Source organism: Neofelis nebulosa, chromosome 1, assembly GCF_028018385.1.
Source record: "Neofelis nebulosa isolate mNeoNeb1 chromosome 1, mNeoNeb1.pri, whole genome shotgun sequence".
Lineage (NCBI taxonomy): Eukaryota > Metazoa > Chordata > Mammalia > Carnivora > Felidae > Neofelis > Neofelis nebulosa.
In genome coordinates, this window is record NC_080782.1 from 115,062,126 (window position 1) to 115,079,067 (window position 16,942).

The window sequence follows — 16,942 nt, forward strand, 5'->3', positions numbered from 1 at the left end:
GTCACCTTGTTCTGGATTTGAATGAGTCTTGACAACTACTAGGAACATGTGATGGTGGTTTGAATACTTCAACCATAAAAGAAATAATGGGGCAACTGGCAAAATAAATAAAATTACCAACTTTTGTTCAAAAACTTTTATTTACTATAAAGACAAAACACCAAAATAGGTACAAATACTATAAAATTGGTTCAATGGGGTAAAAATTTTAATTAAAATATCTCGATATATTTAAAATAACAAAGGATACATTTAAGCCAAATTTTCTTAACCCAGAGTTTTTTTTTTTTTTTTTTTTTTTTTTTTGTAACATTTGCTTACATTGTAAGGTGCTAATAGAAGTTAGCCCTTAAGCCCTGGAAGTCTTAGGAATCATAGTCACACAGCAAATATAATTTCATTGTGAAAGTGAACTTTGGTAGAAGAAAAATCTATAGGACACCTGAGGTAGTAGAACCTGGAATAAACAGCAGTAGACATTATTTACAACTTGAGTACCAAATAACATTAAGAACACAAAAATAATTACACAATTTTCAGTCCAGCTTTGATCCAAAGAAAATAAGAATATTATATCACATTTGCATTGAAAACAAAACAAAAAACAAAACACCACAATTACCAGCAAGCTGAGGGAACTGCAAACAAACTCAAACAATGGATTTGGACATCTAGAGGCAGTTTGAGTTTGAAATGTGGTGGGCATGGTGATCTACAAAGTAATACTGATTAGCTGAGGTTCCTCAGTTTATACAGTTTACATTTCTGTCAGACACAGTACTGATCTGACCAGTGATCTTCCAGTACATCAAATGGCAAGAGTGCATCCGTTAAAGCTTGCACATGAGAAACTTGGAAACAATCTTATTAGAGTTGTGAAAATTCTAAGTAGTCACACACAAAAGATAGAAAATAAAAAAGAAAGTCAAGTACAACACATGTAGAGCTACCAAACTTCACATTTCGGTACTATTTTTAACTCTTCAAATATTGCCAATCTTCCAAAACAAAGGAATGTAAAATTTCACTAAGAGACACATTCACATAGAAAAAAACCCCAAAAAAACAAAAAAACAAAAACCCAAAAAACCAAAACTGTCTTTTAAAAATTATATGCAATATATCCCTGTAAACTTAACTTGTAACTTATTTTACTTCCAATTTGTGTTGTACACTTAAAATGTACTCTATATAGCTTATTTAGTTTATCCTGAGTCTTTGAGAATAACCAATTCTGTTTCATTCTGCAACAATTCAACTGGCGTCTGAAGAGTTAAAATTTAACATCTCAAAAAGCTGTATTAAATATTTAATCAGTACTTGATTTTAAAAGACTCACAAAAAAAGGATAAAAGAGCTGCCATTTTCCTTCTAGATTCCATGTATCTGAATTCCACTCAGATGAAAACCATTAGATAATTGTGCAAAATTCAAGGATTAGTAAGTGGAATCCATTTGACTTTTCTTTCTGAACACATTTTCAAAGTCCCAAGCAGATTTATTTTGTACAAACGCTATTATTAATAGTTGGGTCATTAGTTAATTTTTCTTTAATGGTCAGCCAGGCCTAGTGGAAAGAGATGATGCATGGTAGAAGGAAAATAGCAGTCTCATGTTGTTATTAGTGGTGATGACGAATGATGGATTGTTACATACAAAGTAAGACTTCAGTGGTGTGAAGTTTCCTACAAAAGAAACCAATACATTAAAAGAACTCAAATAAATTTCAAGGTAATCTTGATCTTGGTTGTGAGCTGCATCACAGAGAATAGTTGATTTTCACTTAATTTATATTTAACCTGCATGAAAAGAGCAGTGACTGACTCAATGAAGGTAGTATTTTATTATATTCCAATTTAAACAAAATTAATCTGTATTAAAAAAAAACACTTGGAATAGCAAGATATTTAATAAACTCTAGTTCACATCTAGTTCTATTTTTTTTCTGGTTTGAAAAGATCACCTTTCCCTGAATATTAAACAAAAGTGAAGGTGAAATGAAAATATAGAACCATAATTTCCAAAAACGAAATGAATGGGCCAACAGTAAAATGCACAGTGAACCACAACTGCCCAGGCATTTAAAAAATAAAGGTCAACTGTGGTTCATAAAGAAGTCATCAACTTTTAAAAATATATTTATTTACTGCTACTTATAGCATATTCCGATCTAAAAGAGGCAGATACTGATTTATAGCCAGTGACAAAAAACTGAACGGAATTGCAGAACCCCCTGCCTATGATCATGATATGAAATGGAAGAATAATTGAAACATTAAAATAGATCCTGAGCCCCTCAGCTGCTAATATTGCTGAAAAAGTGCTCCAAAAAACCCCAAAATATGCTTCTGTTCATTAGTCATGCAAACTTCATTGCTTTCCTGTTTACCTATGGCCAGTTCTTTGAAAGGCACAGTTTATAGTGTCTGCACAAACTGTGGACTTTTGCATACTAAGCTTAGGTACAGATCATGATTTGTCAATCACATACTTAGGTAAGGGTTCCCACTGGTCTTGTTCATAGCTGTTCGTTGGCATGAAGGCCAGCAGATTATCAACGTGGTTCCCCACAAAAGTTTTTTTCTCTTGATGAGCATCCTGTCCCCATTATAGTTTGTGTAAATGGCTACCATGTAGTACGGAAGACTGGATGCTTCAGTAGCTCTCTTGACGGGGGTCTATCCTGAGGTTGAAGTTCCAAACACCGAAGAGCCACATCCCGTAAACCAGGAGACAAATGTGAAGGGATCGATGGAGCAGTAGTTGCACTTGCAATCTGTAAGAAAACCACCTGTGTTGAAACTTGCCACAATTGGAACTTCTGATGTATTAGTACATGTGCATAGATTTCAAAGCCTCTATATGTGCATCCTGTACACAGGCACTGAGGCTACAGTGGATGGACTTCCTTCTGACAATCTGTGCAAAAACTCACCTGCTGGATGGGAGGCTTCCTTCAAGAACCTTCAAATTTTAGGATTTTAGATTGATCAACTACATGTGGATCAGGTCGATCTATAGTTTTCCTTACTGTCTCAAATGAACAAGACTAAGTGCATCAAAATGGTCAGACAGGAAGAGTATTCAGTTTACTATATGCTTTACTCATATTCATTCTCCAGTATGGCTTTTGTGATCTTTGCTTCATCATGCATTTTCTAATATTCAGCACAGCGAGCTATTCCAAGTGAGCAAGACCAAACCTGGCCAGTACATTAGAAACACACCTGCACTGAATGAGGAAGTTCTAGGAGTGTGAAAAGGGCTGGAAGAAGTTATGGCAGGTGTGAGGTGCTGGGGAGCCAGTGCACAGGATTGATACTAGTCACTGTGCACACAGACAGCTGTGTGCTAAGGGCTTCACTAAGACCCAGAGGTAATTTTGTTTGTTCCCATAATAATCCCATGAAGTAGGTGCTGTTATTATACCTATTTTATAACCAAGAAAACAGAGGGTAGACAGAAATCATTTCCCTAGTCACACGGCTTTATGGAACCAGGGTTTGAAACCAGGTCTGTATGGCTCCAAAGCCCTAGCTTTTACCTAGCACAAGTCTGGATCAAAAGCTAAAAATCTCAACTATTCTACTATTCTTTGATGGAAATGGACAGATAGGATTTGGCACCTGACTTGGGTGTACATTTTTTAAATACAGAAAATAGTAAATCAGATTGTAAAAATTTGTGGATTATATACAGGAAGAGCTTTACATTTTTACACTTGAAAGTCTGAGATACACATATTTCACCTAGGAACAATGACTCATTATTTGCTAACTCATTGTTCACAATGACTTTATGGAGCCTAACTACTGTGAAAAATGAGAACCAACTGTACATGCTGCCAGCATTCACCGTACCATATGAATTCCTGCATATGTATACATACATATTTATTTCAAGGAAGATCTGCCTGGACATTAGATTGAGAGTTAAGGAGAACCCATGAAAATCTTCCTCCTGCCAATTTTAGTGGAAAGAAGTAATTTTTATATCATAAATACCTTAAATATCAAAGCAAGATGATTGGAGTGTTTTTCTGCATTCCAGGGTGGTTTAGCACAAGCCATTTCTATAATAGCACAGCCAACACTCCATACATCACAGCTCCTACCATATTGCTGACCTCTTAGTACCTAAAATAAAAAAGAGAGTTAATTTGGAAATAGGATCCATTAAAAAAAGACAAAGACATTCTGTAGTTACGGATTCTAGTTTTCTTATTTCAAACCAGGACAATGGTACAAACAGCAATTCCATGGACTAGTCTGATGTCTCATTTATTTCATCAACAAACTTAATCTGTGTGGTACAAAAAATATTTTGGAGAACTGGGAGATTCTGAACAAGGATCACATCACAGAATTTCAAAGCAGCCCCAGTGCACTTAAAAGTTAACTATGGGGCCAAAGGACAACCAGTTATCATTACATATGAACACGAAGAGTTCTGAACACAAAAGAAGCCTAATTCAGAATTGTAATGTTTACTTAAACTTCTACTAAGTCCTGCTTCTGTGTCATCTCCCTTTTGAATAGAGAACAGTTGTTAAGATTTCTAATTATGTGCACTTTGGGCTTACTACAAAACAAGTAGTATAAATTACCCCAAAATTCTTTGTTAGAAATAGCTTTTAAGCAAATCTACAAAAACCCATCTTTTAAAATTTTGTCAAGACCAAGATAGAAAGGCAGGGATTAAGAGTCTGAAATCAAGGATACCATTAAAACCTTATTTTTAGACTCATGGACTTTTAAGTGGTAAGCATATACTGAATAACACCGCAAACTAATTTGCTATAATTCTGTCACATAGAACTCCATATATTTTCTTTCAGCACACTCAAAGCTGCTTCTCACCTCAGGTGCCATAAATGCAATTGTCCCCAATAACTGTCCCTGAAACTCTCCTGCACCAGTTCCTTTTGATGCCAACCTGGCTGCAGCTCCAAAATCTGCAATTCTCAGTCTCTGACCTGTGCTGTCAATTAGCAAATTGGCACCTGTCAACAAAAACAGCAAATGACCTTGTATGTTAAAAAACAAAAGGATTCAAATCTCAGTAAAATACTACTAATAGGACAATCACAGAAGTGGGTATGTCAGAGGTTCAGAGAACTCTCCCCTCTCAATTCGAAGGCACACAGGTATCAACATGTAAAACAAATAAAATCCAAATCCTCAAAGGGAAGATGAAAGTAAGAAGGCATAAAGAGATACAGAGGCAGACATTTAGTGAAATGTCACTAAGTGTTGAAAGCCTTTAATATAATGAATCCCAACAAAAACCTTCCCTCAACATTAAAGTTTTAGTGTAGCTTACATTTTAAGACAAAATTTGTTGAAATACACCTAAGACCAATTCAAAATACACACTGTCAAATACTAGCCAAAGACTTTCATGTCAGGAAACCAAAGCTGCTCTTAAACAAAATAAACTGCAAAAGATTTGAAAGGCCTTTTCTCAAAAAAGTTCATAATATCCCAGTTATTGTAAATAAAACCAGGAATGGGAACTTTTGGGGAGGCAGTAGAGATCAGGAGACCAAGAAAGGTAATCAGAGACCTGAATTTTATACTTGGCTTGCCATTAGTTAGTTAGACTGAAAAAAAAAAAAAATCAGCAGTAAGAATGGAAAAGTCACAGCCTAAGGAAGGCAGATTATATGATTCCAAAGGTTCCTTTCGCTTAGAATAATTCTAGTGATTTGAGTTACTCTGGAAAACAGTCCCATAGATAATTTCAAGTTAGAAATTATCAACAAAGGTCTGAGTTTTAAAACTACATTTGATTTCTACCTCTTGCTAATAGGTAGTAATGAAAAGAATTCTTACCTTTGACATCTCTGTGAATGATCTGGTTTTCATGGAGATATGAAAGGCCACGAAGTAATTGTTCAGTATAGTTAATAACTACTGATTCTTTGAAGGCTCCATATTTACTGAGCAAATGAGCCACAGATCCCCCTTTAAGACAAACATGTAATGATAGTTATCATAAATTTAAGCCAAATTAAAACCACTGATTACATTTTGGTTACATTAGCTTGCACCACATGAACTGACATTCATGTATGGAATGTTATATTTATACACTGCATCAGAAGTGAAACTGATTTAAAAACTAACAAGTTCCTAACAATTAGACATTTTCATCAAACTTTCATGAACTAGTTTTTTGGGAGGTCAAGATTTCAGAAAGCTTTAAAACTTAATAGTTTTACATGGAGCCATTTCTGAAATGTACCATTCACCTCTCTTTTTGATAGATACATAAAACACTTTTTTTTTTTTTGAGAGAGAGCATTAGGGGGGAGAGGCAGAGAGATTCTTAAGCAGGCTTCACCCCCCAGTGTGGAGCCCAATGTAGGGCCTGATCTCATGACCGTGAGATAAGCCAAAATCAAGAATCTAATGATCAACTGAGCCATCCAGGTACCCCCAAAATACCTTTAAAAATTTTTTTTTAATGTTTGTTTATTTTTGAGAGAGAGTACGCGAGCAGGGGAGGGGCAGAGAGGGAGATAGAGAATCTGAAGCAGCTCCAGGCTCTGAGCTGTCAGCACAGAGCCCAAGGTGGGGCTCAACTCACAAACTGCGACATCATGACCTGCGACATCATGACTTCGGACATCATGTCCGAAGTCAGATACTTAACTGAATGAGCCACCCAGGCACCCCCAAAATACCTTTCTTAATAATAAGATTTAAATAAACAGTGCTAACATGTTACTTAGCAGAAGGTAAAGAGAATAGGAGGAGCCAGAAGATCGAGCATTAGGCTTCATATTCTATTACCTACTCGTTGTGACCTGGTACAAGTCACAAACTCAGTAAACCTCACTGAGAAGTATTTGTAATAGTCAACCTGAAAACAACCATCAACCTAGCTATGACCAACATCAGAGAACATATTAAGAATAAAAATCAACTCTTCAAACACAAAAAAATCTAAAAAGTTAAACCACTTATTCATTCATTACATCGCAAGTTACTTGTTTTACTGTATATATGGTATATTTTGTCATTATTTATTCACGTAGATAAGGTTCAATTTTATGCTTCATTGCTTAATTTTTCCAAGTTGTATCTTTTTTCTTTTTTATTCTTTTTTTTTTTAACGTTTATTCATTTTTGAGAGAGAGCATGAGCTGGGGAGGGGCAGAGAGAGAGGGAGACACAGCATCTGAAGCAGGCTTCAGGCTCTGAGCTGTCAGCACAGGGCCCAATGTGGGGCTTGAACTCAAGAACCATGAGATCGTAACCTGAGCCCAAGTCGGATGCCTAACCAACTGAGCCACCCAGGTGCCCCTCCAAGTTATATCTTAATTTCACTTTTATATTGTCATGTTAAAACATCTCAAATCTGTCCAACTAATGACAGCCACCTGGAAAAATATGGGTCTTATACATAGCGGTTTAAAAAAAATTATTCTTATAAAAGAATGCTATATAATCATTTAAAAAGAAACAGATGGGCGCCTGGGTGGCTCAGTTGGTTAAGCGTCCGACTTCGGCTCAGGTCATGATCTCAAGGTTTGTAAGGTTCAGCCCCGTGTTGGGCTCTGTGCTGACAGCTCAGAGCCTGGAGCCTGCTTCGGATTCTGTGTTTCCCTCTTTCTCTGCCCCTCCCCTGCTCACACTCTGTCTCTGTCTCTCTCAAAAATAAACCACTGAAAAAGTTTCAAAGTTAGAGACAATATTTTATTTGTATTTAAAGACAAGATATTTACAGTTTATATTAGGGTGATTTGCTTTTAGAAATTCAAGCTATTTAATTAAAATATGTATTCATCAAAATGTTTTTCCTAAATTTAACGTCAACCAGAAAGTTAAATTCATGTACTATTATTGGTAATTTAAAACATGAACATACCTGCCATCCATTCGATGAAGAGATTATAATTGCTCTTCTCACATGTGGCTCCCAACATCCTAATGATGTTGGGATGATTCAAATGGCTCATCATTCTGATCTCTTCTCTTAATGCTTCCACTACTTCTTCTTGCTCAGAAGATGTATTTCTGACATATGTCACCTGTTTCAGTAACCATGTTTACAAGGTTTTTAATTCTGATGAATTTCTATTTACAGTTTTCACTGACAATCTGATCTAAAATGGGCAAATTCATATTAGCTTATATAATAGGAATTGGCATTTATGCTCATGGATGCAATGTAGATACTTCATAAAAAGCCAATTCAAACGCTTTTAGACAGGATGTGGCTTAAGCAGTGAAATATCAGAAAAGTGACAAAAAGATGGGACATAGCCAATCCTCCCAAACCGAAGACAGAATGAGAAAAGCCAATTCATGGAAGAACCAATGTGATTTAAAAATGAAAACTTAATTATTTTCTTATCTTGATAAGCATGCTCATCATAAAAAGTAAACTACCAGAGCCCCCGAGATGATGGTACATTGGTTACATTGCTAAAAGGAGTATGAAACCATACCTCTGTTTATAAAAAGCACAACCAAAAACCAAAAACAGCCACTATGAGGCCCACCTTGATGTTGCATCTTAGCATCGTCATGCATAGTCACACTTAAAGACTGTACTTTGAGGGATCGTTTCTATAATTTGTTAAAATAATCATGCTTCAGCTTTTCAATAGAATTCATGATGCTTTTGGTGCTTTGGCAGTATTTACTTTGAAATTTAGGTTTGTGATAATCAAAGAATGAAAGCATATACACAAAGGGACCTAGCCTTTACTTTTATTTGCTCATGCTTCATTTTTATAATTTAAATCATTTATGTGCTCACCAGATATTTACCTGTTTAACAGCCATTAAAGTTCCAGTTCCCACATCTTGAGCCTGATAACAAGAAGAAAATGCTCCAAGGCCTATCTGCTGACCTTTTAGCCATTCAGTGTCTTCTCTGTAAGGTTGCTTTGCTTTGGTATGTCCTGGTAGAGTTTCGGGTGTCTACATATTAAATGAAAGCAATCTTTTTACTATTAAAAGAGGAGGGATCTGTGAAATTAGCCTCGCAAAATATTATTCTTGTTCAGTCTGGCTTCCCAAACTACCTATAAAGTTGACCTCTGAATGGGCAGTGTTGGTGACCAATGTCAAATGCAGAAGTGATCACCATTATAGAACCAACCAGAAATGCCTTTGAAATAGTCAAGAAGTGTGTGTTTTTTTTTTTTTTTTAAATCTTTTTTCAACGTTTTTTATTTATTTTTGGGACAGAGAGAGACAGAGCATGAACGGGGGAGGGGCAGAGAGAGAGGGAGACACAGAATCGGAAACAGGCTCCAGGCTCCGAGCCATTGGCCCAGCGCCTGACACGGGGCTCGAACTCACGGACCGCGAGATCGTGACCTGGCTGAAGTCGGACGCTTAACCGACTGCGCCACCCAGGCGCCCCAAGAAGTGTGTGTTTAAGCAATGACACGATATTATATACAATGTGTAATTCTATGTGAAAAATTGCTTCTAATGATTAACTTGTGTAAAAAACATCATTTCTGAATTAGATTTTAGCGGTACAAAGAAACTCTAATCTCTTTAAGACTTGTACTTACATCCTGTTGAATAATGATGATATCCTCTCCATTTTCAACCTGTAGTTGAGGAACTATGGGGAGGGCATCCTGAGACGCTGACATTGCCATGGCAATTGCTAAAGCTTCTTCTTCTTCAGCTTCCATCTTTTCTTTGCACTTCTGATTATGATTCACATCATCTTTGTATGTATCATCATTTTCATCCTTTTCAGGAGACAGGACAGCAACTTCTGACTTAAAAGTTACTGTTGTGTCACTTGAAGGCATAGATGCTTCAAGAAGGTCCTCAATGCTGGAATTGAGTTCTGTATTGACGTCTAATCTGCATTTCTCTTCTACTGGGGTGAATACTGTCTCATCACTGGGTATAACAGCACTACTGCTATTGCTGCTGCCACCAAAGCTGTCATCACATTTGGAAGTACTACTTTTCAGATCAAGTGTCATGCTATTCTTTGAGACATCTCCTTGTTTACTTGTATTACCTGGGGTAGGTCGAGACGGCTTTGGCCTGTGTATAGTACTAGAAGGCAGGGGTCTTGACTGAGTAAAGATGGGGGAAAGTTTATCTGAGTCTCTGTTTTCGGAACAGTTTCTCTGGAACTGTAGAGAAAACTTACGCTGTGTTTGAGGAGATGCAGAAGGTATTTTGCAGGGAATGAATCCCTGAGGTCTATGCTTAGCGATATCTGTTCCGGTACCAACTGGTGCAGATGGGGCAGATGAAGAAGGAGTTGACAAGGATGGAAACACTAATTGGGAATGATGAGATAAAGGAGAGGAGTTCAAACACTGACTGTGGGGTCTGCCTTTAGTTTGAACCACTGGCTTTGGTTGCTCCACTGTTGTTGAACTAGGAAGTCCTACTGAAATGCTGCCCAGTCTGTCAGTAACGTCTTCTGAATTGGCACTCAGTTTTGTGGCACACAGTACTTTTCCAGTTTTCTCTAAATGGTCTGTGTGCTCAAGGGAGCTGTTCTCTGTGGTTTCGGGAAAGCTGCTAGAGACAGATGCCTGCAAAAAGCTGTCATGTTGACCATCCAAATTGTCTTCTATGCCCAGCTGGATGGCCTCAGCGATTTCCACCTCATCTGCAATAGCCATCAGACGACGACGCATCCTGGTAAAATGAGTGGAACTGGAAACATTCAGCATTCCTAACAGTTTTGAAAATACATGGGGTACTGCAGTAACCATTCTTGCAGAACTCAGATAGATCCTTCGGGAGAGTTTGCCAACCATTGAGTGGGAATTATCAATGGACTGCAAAGCAAAGGTTAAGAGGGACAGCAGCTTTTTATACCTGAAAGAAAAAAACACATTCAATTACAAGTTAAAATTACTGCAAATATACACAAATAAAAAGAAGCTTATACATTTAAAAACAGTCCTTTCAGTACAAAGGATCTATATATTTTCAATTAAATAGCCCAGGCTTGAGGTTTTTATGTCAATCAAATATTAAGGTATTAGTAGTAACCTGTATATGTTCTGTAGTTTCTAAGTCTTTCTAAAATGTGTCCTTCTTTGGGGAGGGGGGAGGGCGGGATAAGGTAGGGATGGGGTAGGAGGGAAGAACAAAGTAATTTATTTGCAGAAGAAAAATTACCTGACTTCAACAGGCTCAGCTTGTGAAACATCAGTACTGGCGATATGAGGGTAAAATTCAGCAGGAAATTCCAACAGCAGTCTGTCCATAAGACAAAGGCGGCCCAGAAGTTCTTGCCAGTTGTTTGATTCAGTTTGGTTTCCAAGAATACAACTTAAGACATAATCAACACCACCAATACCAATGGATCCTACAAAAAGGAAATAACAACTGAAAAACAGTGATACTAAAATCTAAAACATGATCAAAATAGCATAAAGACCAAGAAAAATACTCTAATTATATTCATTTTAAGTATTGCTTAGATTAATTCCTATTTCTAATGTTAGCTGACTGAATCAATTTACACAATTACTTCAAAATCCTGTATACAGCTGCCCTATCAGAGATTATGGGATTATGATAAGACCTGCTACATTTATTTTAAGTAAAAAGATTTTACCAGCTTTAAGTATTTCTCTGCCAACTGCCAACTCTCCTGCTTGGCCTTTGCACAATTCCAACAGGGTTGATATAGACAGCTGACTTGTGCGACTAAAAATGAAAGAAGCAACATCAGACTTGGATCTTATCCTGGATAAAATACACATTAAAAGGACAAAAGGACAATAGTAATGTAATGCCATATGAAAAGGTGGCAAAAAATAGTTTCACAAGTGTTTGCTTTTCCACCACTAAAATCAATTTACAGTGTTGCTACAGATAATATTCATTATTTAAGGTCTAATTTCATAAGCTTTACCTTATCTATGTTAAGCACAGAATCTTTACTAGTGGCTCTTAGCAAATGTTGATTTAAATAGCAAACCAGGTAGAAGGCATATTTTGATTACTTCATTAAAAAAGACAGAAGACTAATTTTGATTTCTGAATTTTCACTAAGAATCTCTTAAATTAAAAACAAAACCTCCCCCTCCAAAACCTTCATGTTCTCTTATATAGCCAAAGTGAGTTCCAAGTATCTTAAAACCTCTACTGTATTTTTTATAATGTCCATCATCGAAGCAACCAGGTAAACAATCTAACTTTAGAATTCTGGAAAGCACACAACTGCCACAAAAGCAATGAAGTTTTCAGAAAAATACTGATTCTCATACTGAAAAATCATGTGATTTTTCTGTGCATTTTGCTAATGATTTGTTAATTTGCCTGTTAATGTTCTTGAGATATTATAGGACTCTCCTTAATAAGAAAATCTCTAATACTTTCAATCCATAGGCTTGGATAGAGAAAACAATGGAGGAAAAAGATGTAATGAAATGAGAAGCAAAGCACCTAATTTTTGAGACCAGTTACAAATGATAGCATGCGATGGAAGGAGGAAGACAAAGGCTGGGCTGAGAGAGCTCCAAATGGGTGTAATGGCAGAGGCATACGGGTGAGTCCATGCTTCCTTACCACCTGAGACCGGCTGGATGTGAAGAGGTGAGAACCACCAAACAACTGTTCCCAGCTATGCTCACTAAGTGAAAAGTCATCTTTTCCTCCCACTTCACAGAACGGGAAAATAAAAGTGAACCAGTGGTCTCATAAAGGCACAGCCTGAGCTTATTTTACTATGATCATGCCTCACTTCTCTACCTTACTATCTCTACTCTCCCAGTTAGCATTACTCTTGCTCCTTGTCAGTTTTTTTTTTTTTAATTTTTTTTTTAACGTTTTTTTTTATTTTTGAGACAGAGAGAGACAGAGCATGAATGGGGGAGGGGCAGAGAGAGAGGGAGACACAGAATCAGAAGCAGGCTCCAGGCTCTGAGCTGTCAGCCCAGAGCCTGACCCGGGGCTCAAACTCACAGACTGTGAGATCGTGACCTGAGCCGAAGTCGGACACTTAACCGACTGAGCCACCCAGGCGCCCCCCGCTCCTTGTCAGTTTTTATGGATATTACAACGATGTATGCAATTTGTTATTGTTGTTTTAAACATAAACTGTCATAGGGTAAAATTCCATTACACAGCAAATATGGAATGGTTGGGTTTTTTCAACCAGGTATAATGATTTTATAGGTTCCTATCCTGTGTAATTCATTCTCTAAAATGAGATTATATTTGTATCAGCTACTATTCTTACCAACTGGCCTTGAGATTAAGGATATTGCTTTATAATAAAAGAAAATCACAACACAGTAATGTGGTTATCCATGCAGTTTGTTAGCCTGGTTTTTACTTGCCATTAGCCCTTCTCGCTAGTGCTGAAAATCTTTCAGTGTTACATTTTAATTTCAAATCTCATTTTAGAAAACAATATTCAAAGCCTCATTTAATAAATATGTATCAAATACTCACCAGGTATGAGGCTTGTTGCTAGGCTTTTAATATAAGAGGGTTTGAAGCAGTTCATCAATAGGGCCTTACCTATTGGCATCTGCACACTTGACTAGGATGGTGTCTACAACTGGCCGGAGAAGTCTCTGCAGTTTGATTCTTTCTGCCAAACTATGGCAAGGAGTATATACCAGCATGGCTCTCAATGTTTTCTATGGGGGGGGGGGGGGGGGAAACCTGATGGTCAGTTTAACTGCATTTGAAAAGCATCAGAGACTCTGGTATAATCTGAGACAATTTAATAAACACAATACATAATGATAGGAATAGATTTATAACCCATAAATAAAATAATCCATGAATCCATATTGATACAAATAAAAAACTGAATAAATAAATAGATGGGGTAGAAAGAAATGCTCTGAACTATTTCTATAATTTTTAAAGTATGTATTTCAAAATGAAAAGTTTCCAATGCCCAAAACTGGAATAATATGAGCAACAACTTAAATGATGACAGGATTGCATTATAACCCACAGACTAAAATACTCATCAGCCTATATTGATAAAATTTAAAAACTGAATAAATACACAATGAGGCAGAAGAGACAGCTCCTCTTTATAGAAGAATTCCTATTAATTAATGTAGAAGGAATGAGAGAAATAGGAAGTCAGCATTAGAATACCACAATAATAACTGCTGTAGACAAGATCCACTGAAAAATGCTAAAACCAGTAAGCGAAATTCTGAAGAGAAACAGGGTCTTTGCATAGTCTCAAAGTATCTGCCTCAAAACATTTATTGTCATTTTATAGTAAGGAACCCCGTAAACATCACCTTTACCAAGTGATGAAGGACAGCATCACCAGTACTTGGCACATCATGTACCCCTTGATACACTGCACTAAGAATGCACATAAATCTCTGATATTCTTGTGAAAAATGCATAAACTGAACCTAATCATGAGGAAATATCATAAACCCAAAATGAGGGACATTGTTCAAAATAAGTGGTCAGCACACTTTCAAAGTGTCAAGATCTATGCGAGACAAGGAAAGACTGAGGAGCTGTCACAGATGGGAAGAGATTAAGGGAGCATGATAACTAAATGCTATGTGAGTTTCTGGACTGGATCCTAAAACAGAAAAAAAGACATTATGGAAAAACTGGTGAAAACTGAATAAAGTCTGCAGCTTAGCTGTAAAGAACATTGCTGGAACAGAAGAATGCATTTGTTCTCAAGAGATATATGCTAAAGTATATGAGGTGAAATACCATGTCATGATGCCTACAAATTAACTCTCCAAAGGTTCAGCAAAGAATTATGTATGGCGAGGGAGAGAAGAAAAAGGAGGACAGAGGGGAGGGAGAGCTTTAAGGGAAGGAACCACTTCTGCCTGCCTTATGCTTGGCGCACTAAGTAATTATAGAGGAATCAGAATATAGTATGATTCTCAGAGTCCCTTCCCTCTACAGCTCACTAACTAGATGGGAAACCATCTGAACTTAAGCAACAACCAGACAGGCAGTCTATTGAATAGTCAAGTATGTCTGAAGGTTTGTGTTAGATAACAGTAAGAAGAAGGAGGTTAAAAGTTGGGCCAAGAACATTGGTCTTTATGTTACGCTGGTCCCTGAATATTCTACATGAAAAAACAGACCAAGGTAAGAAATATTTGGGAAACAATGCATCCTACTCCTTGATCTCATAGATTGCCAATGTACATTAGCTTACTGAAGGTTCCTAGAAGCCTTCAGTGAACAACCCATTTAATTTGTGTAATTCATTGCTTATCAATTTTAACAAAGAACTCTGTCTTCAAGGGAAGTTTTCATAATCCTGCCAAACTTCCATGTAATATACGTTTGGAAATGCTGCTAAAGCAACAGAAACACCTGAAGGTTTCTAAGCTGGGGAATAATCAAAGTGGTCTTTAAGGAATACTGATGGCTACTGTATAGTCAATGTTCAATGTTCCAGACATTATGATTAGAGGTTTTACATAATCTCATTTCAAACTTAAGAGGTAGTATTTTCCTTATAGGTGAGAAACCTGAAATTAAAGAGTCCTAAAATCACAATGCTAGCCAGTGGAAGAACCAGAATTTGAATCAAGGTCTCTATAATCTTAACCTTATGTCCAGATTACCTATGCTAGTCCCAGTTGAACTAGCAGATTATTTAAGTATCCTAGTTAGGATGATAAATTATGAGGTCACTCAGTTCTGACTCCAAATTCATGTTCATAACCATCAGGCTATACTACCTCTCAAAAAGATTTATTAGGCATAGGTATTATAGGATGATTAGAAAAAAAGTGGAAGCAGAGGGATTAATGAGTTTTGAAACTGGCTAGGTAAGAATTATTCTGAAGCAGTGGTTGTGAATTGGGGCAACTGCATCCCTCTGGGGACACTCAGCAATGCCTGGAGACATTCTGGGTTGTCATGATGGGGAGGAGGGGTAAGAGAGGTGTGTTATGGGTATCCAGTAGAGAGAGGTTAGGGTTGCTCCTACACCTCTTACAGTGCACAAGACAGCACCCTTGCCCCCAACAAATAATTATCTGGCTCAGTGTCAATAGTGCTGAGGTTGAAAAACTGTTCTAAATTTATGTATACTCAGAATGAAAAAAGTCAAATAGCCTCCAAAATCACAAATGAAACAAGCTCCTTATTCCATCTCATTTATGAAACACAACTTCCAATAGGTTAAATTAGAAAAACTGAATCATCTGTGTCCTAGAACCTTCCTCTGTGAAAAGAATCCTGAATTTACATACAACAATATTAACAATCAGTTCTCCTTAATGTGTAACTAATGGCAAATTTTCAAAAAAATCTAAGTAGCTTTGATCACTTTCTATCCATTAAGAACATTTTTAATCTGATCATATGTAAGGTGTAAGGAAAATGTAAAGATATGAAGAGCAAGACACTGTTGTCTTAGGGGAGAAAAGGCAACAGTATATAATAAAACTTGAATAGATTAAAACAAGTAAAATCCAAATGAAAAGATTAAATGGAAAATTGTAATTCCTGGGATTATGGAATAAAAACTTGAATTTTCCAAAATTAAATCAGGTAAAAGTAGTTTTACTGGATTTTAAGGATGATATCTACAAGCTTAAAAAATAAAAACCACCACAACCATAATGCTTTGGTTATATAATAAAGCTACTTACTAAAGCAGCAACGTACACTTTGTAGACAGGGTCAGCACAGACCATTGATAAAACGTTGCAGCATGCCTCTACCACGTCTCCTGAGATACTGGTCTGGGAAGACCCACTGGTGGCTCCAGCGCTCGGGCTGCTTCTACCATTGCTCCCAGAATTTCCAGTGCTCTCCCCATTTGCCAATAGCAGAGCCCCACTAACATCATGGGAAAGACGCCTGAGAGCCATCTCTCTTACATTCCAGTTTCTAGAAAATAAGCAGCCAACGAGTTCCATTCCAAATACCTATAATCAAAAAAACACAATGAATTTAATGTGAAGAAAAACCAATAAACCTGAAGTATTTGGAAATAAGCATGATTT

At 36.9% G+C, this 16,942-nt stretch overlaps 1 protein-coding gene and 1 long non-coding RNA gene across 7 annotated transcripts in view; one reads left to right on the top strand and one right to left on the bottom strand.

Annotated features, from left to right (window-relative positions):
- LOC131512944 (uncharacterized) overlaps window positions 1-16,942 on the top strand; it is a 61,211-nt gene that overhangs the window by 29,260 nt on the left and 15,009 nt on the right. For both annotated transcript variants that reach the window (XR_009262396.1, XR_009262397.1), the window contains exon 3: window positions 12,351-12,557. This is a non-coding gene — a long non-coding RNA (uncharacterized LOC131512944). The remainder of the gene's footprint in view (window positions 1-12,350; window positions 12,558-16,942) is intronic.
- Window positions 122-16,942, bottom strand: part of MAP3K1 (mitogen-activated protein kinase kinase kinase 1) — an 85,616-nt gene continuing 68,795 nt past the window's right edge. For all 5 annotated transcript variants that reach the window (XM_058732110.1, XM_058732136.1, XM_058732118.1 and 2 more), the window contains exons 10-20: window positions 16,586-16,864; window positions 13,488-13,609; window positions 11,575-11,666; window positions 11,133-11,322; window positions 9,542-10,826; window positions 8,784-8,936; window positions 7,876-8,038; window positions 5,835-5,966; window positions 4,860-5,002; window positions 4,005-4,136; window positions 122-2,776 (exon numbers count right to left, since the gene is read on the bottom strand). In XM_058732110.1, the coding sequence (XP_058588093.1) occupies window positions 2,627-2,776; window positions 4,005-4,136; window positions 4,860-5,002; window positions 5,835-5,966; window positions 7,876-8,038; window positions 8,784-8,936; window positions 9,542-10,826; window positions 11,133-11,322; window positions 11,575-11,666; window positions 13,488-13,609; window positions 16,586-16,864 (2,841 nt within the window). In that variant the 3' untranslated portion in view covers window positions 122-2,626. The remainder of the gene's footprint in view (window positions 2,777-4,004; window positions 4,137-4,859; window positions 5,003-5,834; window positions 5,967-7,875; window positions 8,039-8,783; window positions 8,937-9,541; window positions 10,827-11,132; window positions 11,323-11,574; window positions 11,667-13,487; window positions 13,610-16,585; window positions 16,865-16,942) is intronic.